This window comes from Chaetomium fimeti (genome assembly GCF_033439085.1).
Source record: "Chaetomium fimeti strain CBS 168.71 chromosome Unknown B0H64scaffold_1, whole genome shotgun sequence".
Lineage (NCBI taxonomy): Eukaryota > Fungi > Ascomycota > Sordariomycetes > Sordariales > Chaetomiaceae > Chaetomium > Chaetomium fimeti.
Window position 1 is genome coordinate 276,752 of NW_026944329.1, and position 19,891 is coordinate 296,642.

The 19,891-nt window shown below is 57.8% G+C and overlaps 8 protein-coding genes across 8 annotated transcripts; 5 read left to right on the forward strand and 3 right to left on the reverse strand.

The window, feature by feature from the left end:
* Nucleotides 1–2,711, reverse strand: B0H64DRAFT_1592 (heterokaryon incompatibility protein-domain-containing protein). Its single transcript, XM_062798562.1, has one exon. The coding sequence runs from the start codon at nucleotides 2,449–2,451 to the stop codon at nucleotides 181–183; it is 2,271 nt and encodes a 756-aa protein (XP_062663340.1). The 5' UTR covers nucleotides 2,452–2,711; the 3' UTR covers nucleotides 1–180.
* A 549-nt stretch (nucleotides 2,712–3,260) lies between these two features.
* B0H64DRAFT_314345 (peptide methionine sulfoxide reductase MsrA) lies at nucleotides 3,261–3,878 on the forward strand (the record flags this gene model as incomplete). Its single annotated transcript, XM_062800197.1, has 2 exons — nucleotides 3,261–3,453; nucleotides 3,520–3,878. The coding sequence occupies 2 exons, from the start codon at nucleotides 3,261–3,263 to the stop codon at nucleotides 3,876–3,878; spliced, it is 552 nt and encodes a 183-aa protein (XP_062663341.1).
* A 335-nt stretch (nucleotides 3,879–4,213) lies between these two features.
* Nucleotides 4,214–5,294, reverse strand: B0H64DRAFT_315715 (inhibitor of apoptosis-promoting Bax1-domain-containing protein; the record flags this gene model as incomplete). The annotated part of the gene is made up of 2 exons (XM_062800253.1): nucleotides 4,214–4,697; nucleotides 4,753–5,294. The coding sequence occupies 2 exons, from the start codon at nucleotides 5,292–5,294 to the stop codon at nucleotides 4,214–4,216; spliced, it is 1,026 nt and encodes a 341-aa protein (XP_062663342.1).
* A 272-nt stretch (nucleotides 5,295–5,566) lies between these two features.
* On the reverse strand, nucleotides 5,567–7,386 carry B0H64DRAFT_379247 (uncharacterized protein). The gene is made up of 3 exons (XM_062802637.1): nucleotides 6,951–7,386; nucleotides 6,640–6,903; nucleotides 5,567–6,571 (listed from the first exon to the last, which is right to left on the reverse strand). The coding sequence occupies exons 1-3, from the start codon at nucleotides 6,974–6,976 to the stop codon at nucleotides 6,016–6,018; spliced, it is 846 nt and encodes a 281-aa protein (XP_062663343.1). The 5' UTR covers nucleotides 6,977–7,386; the 3' UTR covers nucleotides 5,567–6,015.
* Nucleotides 7,387–9,378: 1,992 nt separating this feature from the next.
* On the forward strand, nucleotides 9,379–14,373 carry B0H64DRAFT_414065 (uncharacterized protein; the record flags this gene model as incomplete). Its single annotated transcript, XM_062805011.1, has 6 exons — nucleotides 9,379–11,952; nucleotides 12,052–12,410; nucleotides 13,656–13,850; nucleotides 14,065–14,167; nucleotides 14,301–14,304; nucleotides 14,342–14,373. 6 exons carry the CDS (start codon nucleotides 9,379–9,381, stop codon nucleotides 14,371–14,373), a joined length of 3,267 nt encoding a protein of 1,088 aa, XP_062663344.1.
* Nucleotides 14,374–14,441: 68 nt separating this feature from the next.
* Nucleotides 14,442–15,122, forward strand: B0H64DRAFT_379256 (uncharacterized protein). Its single transcript, XM_062802638.1, has one exon. It carries the CDS (start codon nucleotides 14,575–14,577, stop codon nucleotides 15,064–15,066), a length of 492 nt encoding a protein of 163 aa, XP_062663345.1. The 5' UTR covers nucleotides 14,442–14,574; the 3' UTR covers nucleotides 15,067–15,122.
* Nucleotides 15,123–16,354, forward strand: B0H64DRAFT_379258 (NUDIX hydrolase domain-like protein). Its single transcript, XM_062802639.1, has 3 exons — nucleotides 15,123–15,572; nucleotides 15,628–15,830; nucleotides 15,908–16,354. The coding sequence occupies exons 1-3, from the start codon at nucleotides 15,470–15,472 to the stop codon at nucleotides 16,067–16,069; spliced, it is 468 nt and encodes a 155-aa protein (XP_062663346.1). The 5' UTR covers nucleotides 15,123–15,469; the 3' UTR covers nucleotides 16,070–16,354.
* A 103-nt stretch (nucleotides 16,355–16,457) lies between these two features.
* On the forward strand, nucleotides 16,458–19,822 carry B0H64DRAFT_1691 (fungal-specific transcription factor domain-containing protein). Its single transcript, XM_062798732.1, has 4 exons — nucleotides 16,458–16,842; nucleotides 16,897–17,445; nucleotides 17,500–17,862; nucleotides 17,910–19,822. Exons 1-4 carry the CDS (start codon nucleotides 16,618–16,620, stop codon nucleotides 19,722–19,724), a joined length of 2,952 nt encoding a protein of 983 aa, XP_062663347.1. The 5' UTR covers nucleotides 16,458–16,617; the 3' UTR covers nucleotides 19,725–19,822.
* Nucleotides 19,823–19,891: the final 69 nt, after the last annotated feature.

Below are 19,891 nucleotides of genomic sequence, written 5' to 3' on the forward strand. Positions count from 1 at the left end.
TGTGCCTACGGAATTATCGCCCAGCAATAAGATGTATTCCGTCTATTTTCTGTTGACGAACCAGTAAGTCGGTAACGAGAGCAAGAAGAAATCAAGTCCTTGTCTGCGCTCTCATTGCCGTCAGTCCTTCTCGCCACATCCACCGGTTGCGTCTCTCCGCCCCTTCCTCCGGTCACTCCGTCAGGCCAAGTGCACTGGTTGGACCTCCTTAGCCCTGTCTTTGAGAACCTGAAAGCTCTGGGCACCCGATAGTCCGGGGATGTACGATACTCCAACGTGGCGGCGCCCCCCCTCCGGCCCACGCACCAGCACCGGCCACGAGCACCCGTGAACCAAGTACACGCAGTCGCCCGCCTCCATCCCCGGAGGGCCCGCGCCCAATCGTCCGTCTTCGGTGTGGAAAAGACTCTTGGTAAAGGCGAAAATCCACAGACGGCTGACAAACTGGGAAACGGCATCCTTCTGCCTTGCTTTCAGTTCAGGAGTGCGGGGGACACCCTTATCCGAACTCCAAGGTACGTCGCCTAGGCAGTCGTTTAGCTCCCCCAGAGACTGAACCCCCATGAATTGCAGCTCTTCCTTGGTGAAGTCGTCTGGCCCGTCCATGGTCGACGCGATCTGGCTCTGTGCCGCTTTAATCAACCTCCTTGCGGAAAACCCACGTAGAATATCAGGCGTGAGGTCCGATGTAGCTGGGGAACCACCGCCCACACTCTCGTTGACGGTCTCGACAAATCCCCAGAGCGGTGAACCCTTGTGGTGGTAGGCGGGGGCCCAGAGCCGGCGTCTGTGGTCCACGAGGTACTTCAGCACCGGGAGCATTGATTGACGGGTGGGAAGCCGCAAGTGCTTTGACTCGAGATCTCCGACGCGGGCAGAGGTATCAAGCGTCGGTTTGGGCGCCTCTGCTACAACTCGGCTGAGCTTTGTCACGCGGGCACCAAAGCAAGTGAGGCCTCGCGTCTGAGACACGGTGGGTTGAAACCTAGCCGGGACTTCGATGTCCAAATACTGATACGCGTAGGAAGCGTCGAACGATTTCACCTGCTCGCCGACGACCTCGAAATTGGGTTGCCATGAAGCAAGGCCGTGGTTGTTTGGCGGTCTCGGGTAGAGTCCGATGCCCGAGTAAAACAACAGTGACCCGAGAGGAAGATCCTGACACGGATTTGTGGCCCAGCTTGCGTACACCTCCGCCACGGGCATGGTATAGTCCGGCGTGAGGTCCATTCGAAATATGCCAAACAAAGCAAAGACTTTGTCCCGTGGGTTCTTGCAGCGCCATTGACGGACGATGTTGAGAAACAACCGAGTCCCCACCGGTGCGTGCTTTAGGCCGGCCTTCATCTCGTAGACTTGGGTTATGGGAGCGAAAATGGGAATTGTCAGGGGAGGGGACGGAGGATCGACACCGCCCTGCGCGAGCGAGACTGCCCAGGCGTGATAGCGGGTGAGGGACCTCATTGGGAGGTATTCATCGCCACAGAGGAAAATGGCATCATCCGTCGCCCACAGTTCTTGGAATATCCAAAGACGTTCGAAGTACTCGGCGTTGGCGAAATTCGAAATGGCTTCCCAGTACCTGTTGAAAGGAACGTGGTTGTAATGGATTTTGCACAGCTCCGGGTGATCACGATTCAGCTCCGCTCTCGAGTACCCGTCCGAGTGCAAGTGCACTGCGAGCTTCCGGATGGTGCTCAGGGCAAGGTCGACGTTCCTGTGGTCCGGGGGGCCGAGCCAGGAGAAAACGCATGCTGCCTTCGCGTAGATATCCCGCATCATAGGGATTTGCTTGCTCTTCTCGGCTGGGTCGGCTTGGTTGATGCAAACGGCGTCGATCCAGATCGGTAGGTTGCCACCGCCCACCCTCGCGCGTCGGTGAGAGCAGAGAATTCTCTCAACCATGAGTCCATCTTTGATGCTGGTGCCATTTGGATCATTGTCGTATTCTAGGCCACTCTCCTCGGAGTCTTGCTCCCCGTCAGTGTCTTCTTCGCCGTCAGTACCTCTCCCACTCTCAGGATCTCCCTCATCTTTGGCGTCTTCATCATCTTCGGCATCTCCGCCATCCTCAGCATCGCTCTCGTGGTGCAAATCGCAGTTTTCCGAGCCTAGATACCTTCTAAGTCCGGCGAGACCACCGGGCTGGTCCATCATAGATGACACCAAGTTCGCTCGCCTGATGGTATTGACGCCATTCTTTGCGAAGTAGCGCCAGAAGTTCCGCAGGGCCGATTCCAGGTTCGTAGTCACAGCTCGTTGGTGCCCATCAACCAACACGTTTTTGGTTATACTCTCATCGCCCCAAACGTAGGACAATGCGGCAAACTCAAAGTCGATGTCATCAAAGTCGACCGTGTGCAATGAACACTCGATTGGGCCATCCTCGGAACCTTGGACGATCTGAAGGAGTCGGATTTCACGCCGGCTGGTGCTGAGGGGCTGGTACATTTTCGACTGGGGGGTGATGGTGGGTTTTCATGGGACAGAATTAGAGACCGTGAAGAGAGACCCGGGAACTGCCTATGGTAAATTAAACCTTGAATTACAAAATGTCTTAAGGGACGGAATCTTGGTATTATGAGAAGAAAAAAGATCAAACGACTCGATTAACAACCGCTTGGAGGAGGCAGCAGCCAGCCAAACGACCGGCACTGCGCAAGGCTGGCGGACACTGCCTCACTGGCCCACTGGTGAGGCAGTTTAATTTTGGGGTGGGGTGAGAACGCGAATGGGTGCCAATCGATGGTTGGTGTTTTCAAATGTCAGAATGAACCCTAACCCAGGTGCCAAGCAACACCCCTGCTCATTTTTGGAATCAATCTCGACGAACTGCTGAGCCCACGGGATTTGTCATCCATGTCCCGCGACAACCCTGCCTACACAGTAAAGCTTGCGCTGCCGACGTCACAAGTCGACGACAGCTAAACTTTCGAATGGAATCGCAGGTTCCAAATCCAACCACTGCTTAGCTTAGTATTTCATTATTTAGTTGTCTTGTAACCGCACAATATCCATCATAATAATTCAATTCAATTCCATCTCTCCAAACGCTACAGTCTCTCACCGCACGCAAACCCACTCGCATCTGTCGCAATCACCCCAACAGCCCCGCCACACCCCCACCAAAACTCCAACTTACACATCGCGACCGCCCTACAAAACTTTCTCAACTTTCCTCCCAACCAGCATAGATGACAGCCCTCCCCCAATTCCTCACCCGCTTCTTCCGACCGTTCGCCTCGACAACAGCCAGCAGAATGAGCGCCACCCCCGTCACCATTCCCGAGGGCGCCGAGCGCGCAACGGTCGCCGCGGGCTGCTTCTGGGGCGTCGAGCACCTCTACCGCAAGCACTTTGCCGACAAGGGCCTATACGACGCGCGCGTGGGCTACATCGGCGGCGACGCGGCCGACCCGTCCTACCAGGCCGTGTGCAGCGGCAACACGGGGCGTACGTGCACCAACCACCACCACCACCACCCCAACACCCGCACTAACTAATCCCATTGCCATCCAGACGCCGAAGCCACCCTCCTAATCTACGACCCCACCCGCCTCTCCTACAGCACCCTCCTCGAGTTCTTCTACCGCATGCACGACCCGACCACGCCCAACCAGCAGGGGCCCGACCGGGGGTCGCAGTACCGCAGCGGCATCTTCTACCACGGCGCCGAGCAGGAGGCGGTCGCGCGCGACGTGACCAGGCGCGCGGGCGAGCAGTGGTGGGGCGGCGGCAGCGGCAAGATCGTGACCGAGCTGCTGCCGGCGCAGCAGTGGTGGGACGCCGAGGATTATCATCAGCTGTACTTGAGCAAGAACCCGCATGGGTATGAGTGCCCGAGCCACTTTTTGAGGCCGTTTCCGGATCTGAAGTGAGGGGTTGGTTGGTGGGGTGGGAAGTGTTGGGGTGAGGTTGTTATCTGCGGATCGAGATAACTATTGATACTTTGTGTGCAGAACTCGGAATTGGCGGGCGTTGGTTAGGTGGAGAAGTTGACAGTTTTTTTTTCTTTTTTTTCTTTCACATGTTTTTGCTGGCTACGTCAAATGACTACCTGATACATGAGTGGAAATACCAACGCTCCTGAACCAGTGCGCGGTATCATCCACAAAACATAGAAAAAACACCGAGTAGAGAGAAGGATTCGCTTGCTTATCCCGAACCGCCAAGCCAATGATTCACTCCCGTCCGAGGTATCCCAGCGTCCCGCTTACTTCCTCCGCTGCTGCATCATCAGGATCTGCACCATGCGCACAAAGATGTTGAGGAAGTCGAGCTCGAGGCTGATGCTCTCGTTGACGGGGTCCTCCTTGATGACGCCGCGCTGCGCCGCGCGCGCGTGGTAGAGCACCTTCTGCACGTCGTACAGCGTGAACCCGCCGAACACGGCCAGGCCACCGTACAGCCAGAGGTTCTCGGTGAAGGCGAGCGTGCGCACGGCCGTCGCGGGGAGGACCAGCGGCGCGAAGCCCGACACCGCCACGATGGCCGCGCCGGCGAGGAGCGGGCCGCCAATGTACATGTACTTGTCCTGCTTGGCGGTCGCCCCCACGATCGAGATGCTGCCCATCATGGCGAGGGTGTACAGGCCGGCGCGGGCGAGGAGGGCGGGCGGCGCCATCGTCATGAGGGGCGCGATCAGGGCCGCCTGGGTGGCGTTGAAGACAGCCCAGCAGGCGTACTTGGGGAGGTAGCTGCAATACGTTAGTTCAGCGTTTTTGTTTCTGCCAGATAGCCAGGGTGACTCACTTGTCCGGGTCAATTGCGCGCGTAGCCATCATGCTGCCGATGCTGAGCGCAATGCCACCGATGCCGACCACCCACGGGTTGGTGACCATGATGCGATAGACGAAACCGCTCTGGATCATCTGGTAGGCCGACATGCCGATGATGCCGATGCCGAGACCCGTGTGCATAAATGTGCGGTTGAGGTACGACCGCTCGAACGGCGGCATGCCGCCATCGTCTCTCGTTTCGCGGTTGAACATGGCGTTGACGGTGACCAGAGTGCCGCCGAAAATGGCGCCGCCGATCATGAGCTTGCGGAAGAGCTCCTTGCGGCGGGTCGCTGGGTCGACGTAGGTCTCATATTGTGTCCTGTAGCCGCGAGAGGCACCTTGCAGCTTGGTGAGGATGTTGCTGGAGGACTTGGTGTTGGAGCGCAGAGCGAGCGCCGCTGTCCTCGAGGTGAAAAAGCTGTTCTTCGGTGCGGACTGGTGGAATGCGCGAGCAAGCTGCGGCGCCTTCATGGCGAGGCGCCCAGGGCCTGCGCGGACCGTGATGGTGAACATTGTGATTTGCTCTCGATGGGTTATGGTGAGTTTGGCGAATGCAGGAACAAATGTATCGATCCTGGGCGTGATTCGAGGTTTTGATGTGGAGGAGTCGCTCGGTTCGGAATGACGTTTCGCTGTGGTGGCGTTTGCTAAGCTGACGGACAGGATTGGGCCGGGCTTTTCCGGAAGCTTCCAACGGCTGCGAGGGGTCATGGTAACCCTAACCCTATCCCGGCTTTAGGAGGTCTTTCCCCCGAAGTCCGACTGATGATCCTGTTTCTGAACTGCAAACATTCGAACCATCCAACTCATCTTCGTCCGAGTCAAGGATTTGAGCCTTGCCCTCGTTAAGCCCAGCCAACGTGGCGCAGTCGCATTTCGGCGTTCAGCATTTCAAACGCGAGCACTAAAATTCGACGCCCATTTAGCAATGCTTTGTTGCATACCGAGCTGAAGACTCGGAGGGTTGTTGTGTGTAACCTGTCACCCCATCGGCAAAACGGCCGGGCTCAACCTGGAAGTGTTCAAGTGTCCCAAGCTAACAACCGTCACCTCGGAGTAAAAACCAGCCCTTTTCGCCCCGACTGTGATTTCGGAGAGGGCCACAAATCCACGCGATAATGGGCTGGCCGAAGTTGGTCGTGACACATTCGGAAGCGGTGAAGTTTAACATGGTGGAATCCAGGAGAGTCCAAGCATATTCTCATTTGATCCTATTGATAAACTTCCAAGTTGTTCAGTTCCCCAACAATGGCGCCGTCTCACCAGCAGACGCACCAGAGTTGTGAAGCTCGCGTCGCACTGCTATAAACAACAAGACGGATTGCGCACCCGCAAAAACAGCGTAATCAACAGCCACGAAACCAACCATACGGAACCACTGCCCCAACACCTGCCAATGTAGCCATCCCTGATTTGGAATCTGATTCCACGAAAACCACAACCGCCATAACCATAGAGGAGCGAGCAGGGCGAAAGTGGCCCCTTGTGTGGCAAGGCCCACCAGACTAAGCGCGCCGAGTCCTGAGCCGGGCGTCCGCCCCATAAGGATGCGGGCTTGGGCGAACAGGGCAGCAATGCCGAGGAAGTTCACGATGGGATTGATGAACAGGACGTGAAGACCGCCGAAGAGTGCGAGAACCCAAGTGTGGTTCCGGTCGGTCGAGTGCTCCCTGAGAGCATCGACGAATACAGGAATGACTGATATTAGTAGGAACAAAACATAAATGGCTGATACGGCCTTGCGGCGGCCATGGTCGGTGTTGGAACGCCACGCGAGGCATGTAGCGAAACTGGGTTGGCCGTGCGGTTAGAAAAAGGAGGTTGTCCAAACACACGCGAGAATAGGTCATCCGCATACATGACGACCCAGAGGACCCAGACCACGGTAAACTGGGCCAAGTTGATGCGGTCGCCGACACTTAGCGGGTAGTGAACGAAGATGTCGACGGGTCCGCCGGGATCTCCGTAGTTAACCACGAGAAGGAAGGATAAAGTAAAGAGCTCGGTTGCAACAATGAGATTCCACAGCACGTAGAAGAGCGACAGGCCAGAACTGTCTTTCCGGACCCAGAGCAGCCAGAGCTGGGGGAGGAAGGAGGTGAAGCTCAGGAGGAGGAGCACACTGTGCCTGTTAGTTGGACTGAAACCGAAAGGGTGGGGCAAACGGACATGCTGAGCCAGTTGGGCAGTTCCATCTTATCACAGCAGCAAATGTGCGAAGACGATTACCGGATAATATGTAGAAGAAGGTTAGGAAGCCGGTTGTGTTGACTCTCAAAAGCCGTGCTATTTATTTGCCAAACCCAAAAAGCGCGCAATCGGCTGCGATGTGTCTATTCGTATCTTACGTACCTCCCAAGGCAGGTTCCCTTCCTCGGGCTTCCTGTATTCGTAAGCTCTGCCAAGTCAGGAATCTCAGCCCCCAAAAGAAAGTGAACTGCCGGGCCCGGATTTGCGTTTTCGCCCTCGGCTGCTGTGCAGTTTTCATTGTTGTCCAAAGGGTGTGGTCCGTTGTGCTCGAAGCTACCAGTTTTGGGATTTTATAGAGACACAACTTGTACAGATTACTGTGTGTGTGTGGTGTGTACGAGTACCAAGGCAAAAGCTGGCCGGGATGGGGAAGATCAGCGACAGCCTGGCGCCGAGGAGGAATGCACGGCCCGCCATGGAAGCATTTTGGAAGCACTCACGGCACGGCACTGCTCCCGATTCAGGTCCGTGCATTTTCTGGGGAACCCATGACTGTTGTGATTTGATTCGCTCTCCTTCATCCAGGTAATTTTCACCCCTCCCGGACTGAAACTGACGGGTGTGAGGGGCTTCGTCCGGCTGGCAATCGCGCAATCGGTTGCTGGGAAATCATGGAAGTCATGACTTGCACCCGACGAAGAGATGGATGGAGTCATCCAAATTATGATTTGGGAGGCGACGGAACCGAAATACACAGCAACTACCTCTACACAGTAAGCGCTCGCTGGAACTCGCAAGTGTCTTTCTCGATTCCGTCTGGTGGAGCGAACGACATACACTAATTCGAGGTGCAGATGGTGTGGGCGCGTCCCTGGGAATTTTGACCGCTCCTAACTAGAAAGTGCAGACCGCCATCTGAAAAGCAAGTGCCCGACTAGCGTTACAGCTCCGTTAGCTATTCGTAGATGTCTCGGTACGATTTGAAAAACAGCGCACCATCGGGCAGATTGACTTTTTCGCCGGTCCCCGTACCTCTCTTTACCTTGTCCTCGTCTTTTGTGATGATACCGTGGCGTGCGTGGGTACCTCGTCGTCAAGTCGTTTCGTGTTTCAGTTGCCCCGCAGTCGACCTTGGCTCTGGACCCTCAAAAGCCGAGCGCAGGCGCGCAACCAAACAGCTCCCTGCAACATCCACAGATCCGGCTCCATCATTACATCGCCATGACCAAAACGGCCCGGGCCTGAAAGCTTTGACTGCTGAAGCTTTGACTGCGCTGCGACCTGCGACCCTGTTCAGGGGCCGAGCTCGCCCGGGCAGTTCCTCCCCTCAGGCCCTTTACACAGTCGTTGACAAGAAGACGTCGCAACCACCAGTCGGCGTGTTTTTCTGAGCAGCACGTAACCGTCTGTCTTTCTGCCGCTTTCCGAAGTCGCCCTATTTTCGCCATGCTCAGCCCGCCAATTCCCACCGCCCGTCCGCTGAAGCGCTGAACCCCGTGTTACCTACGGCGCATTAGCCCTATCCGTGGTGACGTCGCACGAGACTGCAGTGCTGCAGCATTGCGGGACTGTAGGACTGCCGCTGGACCGCAGACGGCCCAGCCCGGGAACGCATCTTCAACGCCGCCTTACCTTACTCAGACCAATCTCACCTCCACCGCCATCGTTCCGGTCAGACCTGGTTCCGGTACATACTGCCTCTCGCAAGCTTGGTCGGTTCGCGGGGCTGATCGGCTGAAACCACAAGCAATTGTTCCCGAACCATTCATCCCGACCTCTTACCCCACATCTCGACCATCTCCAAATTCCATCTTGCCACGCGCGCGTCTCGACGTTTCAACCCGTCCCAGCATGTAAGAGGTGCCGGGGAAAACTCTGACCAGCAGGAGGCATGAAGGCTAACCAAGTTTCCCGTCAGACACCGTCTATCTCGAACGTTCCACTTCACGATCATATCACGTTTGCATTCGACTAACACCCAAGGCGCCTCGTCCGGTGGGTCGCCGGCAAAAACCCTCGATACAAAAACGAACGAACGCGATCGACGTTGGTATCTCTGTCCTCTTCCCGTACCCGCGCGGCGGCGTATCTCCAATTCTCGGCGCAAAGTTGATTGCCCCCCTCACCCCAAAACGACGACCAGGGGGCCGGAGGGAGCGCATCAACCGCGGTTCCTGGTGTTCCCGTTTGGGGAACCCGTGGTTGGGGCGGCAATAGCATGAGAGAGTTCGCGCCTAATCTCGATCCAGCCGGCTCTCCGCAATCTACCGGCCAGCGCGACATCGAGACGTCATCCGCAATCTGGGTGCTAGACTGAATTGGGGCAATCGGACGTTCGAGACGGTTTCGCCATCCACCGCCCGCTTCGGGACCTGGGAGGCAATCCTCCCGGCCGGCTCGAGACGTGATGCGACGCAGTCGAACGCCCCCAGCGGCATCGCCCTACCGCGCCCTCGCCCACCATCACGCACAATATGGCGCCGGGGCCCAGACAGGACAGCAGGCGCGTGACTCCGTGTCATCTGTCCTCCGGTCCTTCAACGTCGAGACAAACCCGACACGACCTATGCGCCCATCCCCCTTGACGGCCTCGACCATCTCGGACATGCCCCTCGACTTGGTCGACCGCATCCGATCATTCCCGCTCTTCATGTCCGCCCCGGACGATTTCCTCGCCGCAATTGGCGCTCACCTGCGCCCTCAGATCCATTCTGCACACGACCACATACTTACCGAGGGAGATGACGCAAAAGCGATGTACTGGCTGGTCCGCGGCGTCGTTGCTGTCACGTCTCGCGACGGGGAGGCGGTTTATGCGGAGCTCAAACCTGGCGCCTTTTTCGGCGAGATCGGTGTGCTTATGGATATGCCGAGGACGGCAACCATTATTGCGAGGACCAAATGTTTGTTGGTCGTGCTAAAGAAGGAGGACTTGCAGGCCGAGCTACCCAACTTCCCCAAGATGGAGCGGACAATCAGACAAGAAGCGCAGGAGAGGTTAGCCATTCTCAAAAAAAAGCGGCAAGAGGGAGGGCAGACTGGCAAACTTCCAGATACCAGCGCCGCGAATCTTGCGCGGGAGGCGGCGCCTGGCGAAGTCAGCACGGGAGATGTGGGAGTCATCAAGGAGGGAGGGGTGGTGAACACCAAAAAACGCAAGTCACCAAGCCCGGGGGTGGTTGAAGACCCGGCAATCGGCGGTAGTGCACTCGGGAGTGGCTACGTCAACGTCCGCAAAACGCTCAAGGAGCTTCCCCTATTCGCGACCCTCCCGGTCGACATTTTGCATTTCCTCGGGCTCAGCGCCCAGCCCAAATCCTACCCGCCGTTTACCGACATTATTCGGCAGGGCGCCCCCGGTAACGACATCTTCTTTATTGTCCGCGGCGAGGCGGAGGTGGTGCAAGAACCGCAGAGCCCCACGCTCAGGCGGACAACGAGAGCAACCTACTCGCGCCCGAGGTTGAAGCAGGGGCAGTATTTCGGGGAGGTGGCGAGCCTGGGTCTCTCTCAGTGGAGAACGGCGACAGTGCGGGCTGTTTCTGATGTCGAATGTCTCATAATCCCCGGCGAGGTAGTCGACGAACTGTGGAGAAGGTGTCCGCCCGAGGTCAAGTCCCAGGTGGAGGAGACCGCCAGGGAGCGTTTCCAGCCAGAAGACGTGGAGATGAAGGATGTAGAAGCAAACGGGAACCAAACAAGAGCGGTGGAACAAGCGGCCCCCACGGTTACGTTCAGCATCCCGGCGAAACCGGTCTCGCCACCCCTAGAGGAGGAAGACACTCGGCGGCCGTCCGACCCCGACCCGTATTTGAGTGTCGACATGGAGAACCTTCGGAATAGGCGCCGCAATTCTCTCGCTCCGCCGACTCCGCAGACGGATTGCAGTGTCATCGTGGGCGGGATCAAGGTGCCACCGGTCACACCCGCCCCGCCTCTGCTATCCCCCATATCGCTCGACGACTCTCCCCTACCCGCCAAACGCGCACGCATCTTTCCGCAGGTCGAGGGGGCCAAAGGAAAGGAAACTGGCACATTCCCCGACATCGTTTGGATCGTCATCTTCAACCACCTCGATCTACTCGAAATGATCCGCCTCAGGAGCGTCTGCAAGAAGTGGCGCCAGATGCTGACGACCAGCCCCGAGCTTTGCACGCGCGTCGACCTCGGCCGGATCAACCGTCAGGTCGATGACTGGTCCCTGACCAACATCCTCGCCCCGTTCATCGGCACGCGCGCGATCGAGATGGACATCAGCAACTGCTTCCACATCACGGACCAGGGGTTTCAGGCGCTGTGGAAGTCCTGCGGCAAGAACATCAAGATTTGGCGTATGCGCAGCGTCTGGGACGTGTCAGCCTCCCAGATCCTCGAGATGAGCGAGTGCGCCAAGGGCCTCGAGGAGATCGACTGGAGCAACTGCCGCAAAGTCGGCGACAACCTGCTCGCGAGGGTAGTCGGCTGGGTCGTGCCCAACCCGCCCCCCTCCCGCGACGGCGGCGCCAACAAAAACGTCGTCATCGCCCCGTCCGGCGCCAAACCCCGCCGCGGCCAGCGCACCCAACCGGGCCCGCCCGCCGCCCAACCGACGCCACCTCCCCCGGGCACCGTCATCGGCTGCCCGCAACTCCGCCGCCTCAACCTCTCCTACTGCAAGCACGTCACCGACCGCTCCATGGCCCACCTCGCGGCGCACGCCTCCTCCCGACTCCAATCCCTCAGCCTAACCCGCTGCACGTCGGTCACAGACGCCGGGTTCCAGGCCTGGGCGCCCTATCGCTTCGCCCGCCTCACCCACCTCTGCCTCGCCGACTGCACCTACCTGTCGGACAACAGCGTCGTCGCCCTCGTCGGCGCCGCCAAGGCGCTCACCCACCTCGACCTGTCCTTCTGCTGCGCGCTGTCGGACACGGCGACCGAGGTCGTTGCGCTGGGCTTGCCCGCGCTGAGGGAGCTGCGCATGGCGTTTTGTGGGAGCGCCGTCAGTGATGCGAGTCTGGGGTGCGTCGCGCTGCATCTGAATGAGCTGCGCGGGTTGAGTGTGAGGGGTTGTGTGCGCGTGACGGGGAATGGGGTCGAGAATGTGCTGGAGGGGTGCTCGCGGCTGGAGTGGGTGGATGTGAGCCAGTGTAAGAACTTGGGGGGGTGGTTGGTGGGTGGCGGGGTGTCTCGGTGGGGGTTTGATGAGCGGCGCGGGGAGGGCGGGAAGGAGGGGGAGTGGGTTATTGAGCCTGGTCCTGGTGGTGGTGGTGGGGGACCGATCACCGCGCGGGCGGCGCTGGTGCAGGCGCAGGGCGGGAAGATTGGGCTTGGGGGGGTTGGTGGCGGTCTGCAGAAGATGATTGCGGGCGGGATGAGGCCGCTGGGGCCGGGCCCTGTGCTGCGGCCGGTCATACCCCCTAAGGGGGCGCCTGCGAGGAAGGCGAGGAAGCCGGTGAGGTTTGTGGTGGAAAAGGGGCCGGGCGGGCTGAGGTGAGGTTTGTTAATAGGGGTTTGGTTCGGCATGACATGTATGTACAGATGTTGATGACTTGCATTGGATGACGGGATGATTTTGGATGGGCTACTACTACATATGATACAGACGGCCGGCACAATCGCTAGATACGGGGGGGTCATGCATGTAAATACCAGGATGGCTGGTTGGAAAGGGGTTGATACCCGGTGTTTACCATTTAGACTGAATCTGGATTCTGCGTTTGTTAGTATGACTGGCCACCTAGGAGGTGATCGGGTTTTAACAAGAGGACACGCACAAGACACTCGATTAGAACCTCTCTGTGATATCGATCATCTCCGTGGAGTACCTCTTCGATTTGAAGCGTCATGCTCTCCCAACTATCCCGAGTATTATTATAGCTTCTGTAGACTGGTTGCGTCAAGGAACTAACAACAAAAGGCAAACTCGAAATTCGCAATGACAAGATGTGCCCGCGATCCATCCCAAAGAGATCCCCGTGACGCCCGTTACAACTTGAAGCCATTCAACTTTGATTACTCCGAGTCCGACGGTGACGGATAGAGGCAACGTTCACAGTAGCCCCCCCTTGGATCTCTCGTACGTTCGATGCCCCATGTCCGACGGACACATTTGGCAACCGGGCCTGTGGCGGCTGCAGTTGTACACTACCGCCAGCCGTCTGACCACCAGTGTCCACAGGCCAAATAATAGTTTTGTATGTGGTTACACATGGCCTGGAACTCCAATGGCTCGTGAGTCGTAGTTATACCTTGGGTTCAGTCCACCCCAGGCCATGGCCCATAGGTCGGCGGCAGTAACCATGGCTGGGTTCATGGCGGTACTGAGGCTTGCTGCCCAGGTTCCTCTAGAACCAACAGCAACAAGGAACAGTCGGCATTAACTACCGGTTTTGAACCACGTGACACCGACCCTTCACAACCTCAGCTGGGTTGAGCCGAAACAGCGAAACCTCACCACACCGCCAAGCCCCACGGCCTCCTGAAGTGGTGGCGGCGGCATGATTCGCAGGACCATATATCCATCCTCTCAACTCTTCTAACAACGAGGAGCCGGGGCGAAGCCACCTCAAATACTTTCTGCTCCACCAGAACCTGGGATTTTGTAACCGATTTTATAACGGGGATCTTTGACCTGTTCCCCCTCCCCTCTTACAGCTTACATTTTTGATTTTTGTAACCACTGCTGTGGGCACTGGCGGCGAGAATGGATGCCTCCGTCGTAGACCCGGATGCCGCACGCTCTTCGGAGACCCAAGATGACGACCCTTCACTACGCAATATACAATTGGGAGTGCCGCCAGATGACGCCATTGATGCTCCAGTTCCAGAGGTCCAAGCTACGACAGGGGGGCGTTTCAACGACTTTGACATAAGTGGTATTACCCATGTCGTGATACAGTAAGTTACAGTCCCCGGCGCGAATTGTTCGGTTCGACGCTGACCATGGGAGGGTGACGATTTCCCGACAAACCGAAATCTTTCGGTACGTCGGCTACAAATACGACTGGGACTACCCGGGGCCGTTTTGGCATTTCCTTGGAAAGATAGTCACCAAGGCTGTCTTTGACAACAAAGCTGAGCTTCGAGAACTCAATTACGTTGCCGTCGGCAGGCGGGAGTTCATCGCTTACACGACGTCTATGTGGACGGCTGCTGTCGAAGCAGGGGAAGCGGCGGGGGTGACGGCGCCTCCGAATCCGCTTAGTGCCATCGAGGTGAACTTCAAAAAGCCACAGCCGGGGCAACCACTGGAGATGACATGGGCTCCTGCTAGAGGACCGATCACTAATAAGATCAGACAATGTGAGTTGAATTAGGTGTCAGAGGTGCTATAAGACCACTAACCAGGAGCGTGTTTAACACAGGGAATGAACGCACTGGTGATGAAGTTTATGACCAAGTCCCCAAGGAAGAGGAGTGAAGGTGTTGACATTAGCGATATAGCGTTTGTCAAAGAGTTTACATTTGAATTAACATTCTCCCGTTCATGTTTGGTCTAGGGTATTTTAAACGATGGTCGTCATCCGAGTCCTCATGCAGCCATTGAGGGTTTGATCGTTGCCCGGACTGCCTTCGTGTTGGTGATCACTCCTCTGCATCTGGCGTTTTTCGCCCTCACTCCATGTGCCTTGGCCGATTATGGACCGGCATGATGGCCAGCGCCACCGTGGGCACCAACTCGCGGGTGGCCCCGGGCCCATCCAAGGCAGGCGACGATCCCCCGACGACGAGAGCCACCATCTACGCACGCCGAATCACCTACGACCCACGGTACGCCGCTCCCGCCGCGGTGGTGCTCGCGGCGTGGGTCGCGCTGCTGTTCGGCGGGCTGCTGGCCGGGGTTGTGCACCGGCGCCTATTCGCGCACCTGGAGGAGATGGTCAACGATACGAGCGTCGGGCGCGTCGCGGCGGCGGCGGCGGATCCCGGGGCCAGGAAGCTCTTGCGGAGGCGGACGAAGACGTGGGTGGAAGGGGCGGGGTATGTTCCGGTGCAGCTGGGAGATGGGTGGGAAGGAGACGAGGACCAGGAACAGGGTGTTGTTTCGGTAGAGGCCGATAAGTATGGGAGAGAGTTCCATCACAGTCTTTTAGCTCCATCTCGCGGGCCGTAAGACAGAGAAAGCTCCCGGTTGTGTAATAAACAAACAGCGCTTGGAATTATTGGAAAGGGAAGGCTCAATCAGGCAACTAAAATTTCGCGAGGCAGACTCGCACGTGGTTGTGGCCCCCTCTCGCACCACACCAAGGGGATTAATGGCCTATCTTCCTTCCCAATTCGTGGATCTTAAACTCGCTAAAGCACGGAAACACGAAAACTCCACAGCCCCTTCCGGCCCGGTCGACGTTTCTTCAGGCAGGTCAGGGAGTTCCTGAAAGTATAATTTTGTATACGTGCAGGGGCGAGGCAAGCAGTCATTTTCCCCGCACTTAAGTCGCGTCAACCCATCATAGAGACCGTGACAGACACTATACAGTTACAGTTGTTAGCAGACGCCGCTGATACCTAGAGCAACCATGGCAACACAAAAACCGGTCGTCCGGGTGGGGGTCGCCGCCATTGTGCGTGACAAACAGGGGCGAATGGTCGTGGGCATTCGAAAGGGGTCTCATGGTGACGGTAAGTATGTACGTCGTGGTTTCGGTCCAGGCTGCTTGACTCTGACACATGACAGGACAGTGGCAGTTTCCGGGAGGCCATCTTGAGATGGGAGAGAGTTATTTCGCGTGCGCCGAGCGGGAAACACTGGAGGAAACGGGCCTAGTCGTCAAGGCCGAGAAGCTCCTCACCTTGACAAACGACATCTTCAGTCCGGAGAAACATTACATCACCATCTTTGTGCTATGTCAAAGGCTTGACGACACTCAAGACCCGCAGGTGTGTTTCTCTTTGCCGCGCATCCTGGTCCCAGATTCTGTCTTCTTCCGAGTCTTCTCCCCGCTAATTTCACCCAGGTCCTGGAACCTAATAAATGTGCTCGCTGGGAGTGGAAGTCCTGGGATGACGTGAGGGACGTCATTGCCGAGGAAGACGGGCAGCCCGGGAAGATTTTTATGCCCATCGTCAACCTTCTCGAGGAGCATCCCGATATCGAGGTTCTGACTACACCAACTTAAACGTTGAGTTCGAGTCCGAGGCCGCGGCCTGACTCATCCTGTACCATGGGGACATGGGTACGGAATATCTCCCTCCCTACAAGTACAGAGTCAACCGGGCACGGCCGGGCTCGCCGGGGGGGAAACGATATTTGGGCTGGACCCCGGGAATAACGGGCGGGTTATCAAGGTCTGCCGAGCCGGGCGAGAGGCATTGGCCATTCGGGGGATGCTTGGCGATCCTGTGACCCCACCATCTTTTCGCATCAGGCATTTCATTCCCAAATCAACTCTCCAAAATCGGTCATCCACAAAGAATCCCGTCTTCAACTTGCGAAACGCCTTTCCTAACACCTCCCGCTCCGTACATATTTCTAGCACTGAAACACAAGGCGTAATCCCAGTGCGGCCGTCTGAATATTCACAACGCTCATATGCATTTCGTCACGCTGCAGCAGCCGTGTCCTCCTGACCCCGCCAATCGAGCAGCAGCAGCAGCGCTCTGATTCCCAAATCCGTCGGATCCCGTTCCCGGCCCCTCCATCCGCCAACAATACGCCGTCGCCACCATGACCGAGGGAGGAAGTTCGACCGTGCAGCTCTCCGCGGCCGAAGACACCCCGAGGTCAACCGCCGACACTACCACAACCACGGGCGCCCACGATGGCTATGACCCCCAACAAATCATCGCCTTGGCCCGTCACCCACCCCCGGGTGCTTCTGTCTATTCCCCCACCGCTGCCCCGTCGGCCGCCCTCAATCCGCGCAGCTGCGTTACCTGCCGGAGGAGGAAGGTGCGCTGCCCTTTGTGCCACTACGGAGCGCTCCCAACTAACTGCCTAGCCTAGGTTCGATGCGACAAACACATGCCATGCTCCAACTGCCGCCGCGGCCAGATCCCCTGCATCTTCCCGGCCCCGGGCCGGGCACCACGACGCGTCCGCCCCAAGGACCCCAATGCGCCGGCAAAACAGCCGTCGAGCGAGCGCGAGCTGGAGTTGATGAAGCGGTTGCGGAAGCTGGAAGGCATCGTCGAAGACCTCAGCGGCCAGATCGAGGTCGAGTCGGTACGCCAGCCTTACAGTGCGGGAAACTCGCCGGAGGCCGGGGCTGCGTACCAAAAGGATGAACATACCCTGGGAGGGCGTTTCGGGCCCGGGTCCGGGCCCGGCGTGACGAGCGGCAGCGGCAGCGGCAATGGAACCGTGAACCATGACTCGCCAGGTTTCCCCAGCGCGCGGCTCCAGGCTAGGCCGACGTCCGCGTCCATCTCCGAAACGGACTCGGTCGGCAAAGCTTCTCCTGATGTACACAAGAAGTTTGGCCGGCTAGTGTTGAACGAGAGGGGCGTGACACGATATGTCAGCAGCTCATTGTGGTCGTCGATAAACGACGAGGTAGGCCTTCTCTCCTTTACGAAGCTGGGGACACTAAGGATTAACGTACTATAGCTGGACGAACTGCGCAAGGCGTCGCAAGATCTCACCGACGAGGAATCCATCGAATCTGACGTGGAAGCCACCCCCGAATCGATCAGCCACGATAAAAGCTTAATTGAGCACCAGTCCTTCATTCTCGGATACCGCTCGGCCGACGTCGAGCTGAGGCCCCTCCATCCCCTACCGTCCCAGATCCCCTTTATCTGGCAGGTCTACCAAGAGAATGTCGACCCCATACTCAAGGTCATCCATGTCCCCAGCATGAGTAAAGTAATCAAGGAGCTCCGATACAACCTGGACGGACTCACACCGTCGATGGAAGCATTGATGTTCTCTATCTATTATGCCTCGATCACCTCGCTGGACGAGGAGGAGGTGTGTACATGTACCCCAAACCATCGTGCTTCTCCTAACACCTGCAGGTCAAACTCAATTTTGGTACCGAGAAAATCGCCCTGATTCAGAAATACCGCTTCGCCGTGGAACAGGCCCTGGCTAGGGCCGAATTCCTTACCAAACCCGACTTCACCGTCATCCAGGCCTTTATGCTCTTCCTTGTTTTCGTCCGCCGGCACGACGACACCAGATTCGCCTGGACCCTCACCGCCCTGCTCATCCGCCTCAGCCAGGCCCTGGGCCTCCACCGCGACGGGACTCACTTTCCGAATCTGACGCCCTTCCAGATCGAGATGCGCCGGCGCCTTTTCTGGGCCGTGTGCGTGCTGGATCTTCGGTCCGCCGAGGATCAGGGGACGGATCTCACCATCGTCTCGGGGACCTTCGACACACAGATTCCCCTCAACATCAACGATACTGACATCTCCCCGGAGAGTAAGTGTCTTCCCAAACCGAGGGAGGGCACCACAGACATGGCCTTCTCGCTTATCCGCTACGAGATTTGCTCTCTGTCAAGACGCCTACACATTGTCTCGTCCGGCATGACCCCCGCTTGCCCCTCCGATGCCGGAAAGTCGCTGGAGGAGCGCGAGGCGCTCCTCACCGAGGCGTCGCGCAAGGTGGAGCAACGATTGCACAAAGACAGCTCGAACTCCATGTTTTGGGTGGCATCCAATGTCACCCGCATCATCGTCGCCAAAATGACCCTCGTCATCTACCAGCCAGTTTTATTTCCGGGGCCCGGTGACGATGTGCTCTCCGAGGATGTCCGGGCACGCCTGCTCAACGCCGCGCTCGACGTGTTCGAGTACAGCCATATCCTGAACACAGACCCCCGCTGCAAGCAGTGGCGCTGGTTGTTCCAGACCTGGAGCCATTGGCACGCGCTGGCTTACACCCTAATCGAAGTTTCGCACCGTCCGTGGGGCCCCAAGGCCGAGAGAGCCTGGAACGCGTTGAACCTGACATTCCTGTCGCCCAACCCAGCCGAGCTAGAGAAGCTGACGAGCCATCACGCCGTGTGGATGCCCCTGAGGAAGCTGTATCTCAGGGTCAAGAAGCACCGCGAGGCCGAGATTGCCCGCCTGCGGGCCGACCCACAGGCAGCGCGAGAACTAGACCTCAAAGACCAGTCCAGGACCCCTCCAACCAGCTTTGGCGGCATCCCGGCCTCTATGAAAGCCGCTGCTGCCCTCGAGCGGTGGCGGAAGTTAGTGAACTTGCCCGCACCATCACAGGAAGACCTCCAACTACACCAAGAACCAGTGCCCAAAACACAAGCACGGAGTCAGACCATGCCCCAAAATACAATGGGCATACACCCAGCTGCGACCGCGGCCTATGCCAAACCCGAATATATGGAATACCTCGACGACGCCATGTCCAACCCATCCTTCATCCCCACCGACTTTGGACCCCTCTGGGCCTCCGCGCAGCCCGATGAAATCGCCCGCGTCGCCTTCTTCCCGTACCAGACAGGCGACCCCTCGCAAGTTGACAGCTCGATAAACTTTGACCCGACCACCCCGGTACCTGACCTCCAACCAATGGGTAGGACGTCGACCTCGATGAGCTTACCCGCGCATCTATCACAGCATCAGCAGCAAACGCCACAGGGGATGGCGCAGGCGACGCCGAATAATGATGACAACCTCCCGCCCTGGCTCTGGCCGACGACTGGCTCACCGGACATCCTGCGCCTGCCGAGCATGGGGGGCGAGGACATGGATACCAATATGGATGAGGGGTTTGACTGGCAGACTTGGCAGGAGAGTCTGGGGAGATACGAGGTTGAGGCAAACGGGGGACGGGCGGGGAGTACCTGGGGTCCGGGCCTTTAGCTGTGTTATGCAGGAGCGGATTTTGTATAAAAAGATGTTGCTGGGTTGGTTTTAAGTCGAGTGGCCGCGAAGTGTGCCTTGTTCGAGATACCCTAAGAAACACTGTGATGTTTTACACAGCCCACTCTCGCCACCCTTGCTGATGAGTGTTAATTACAAATCCCCAA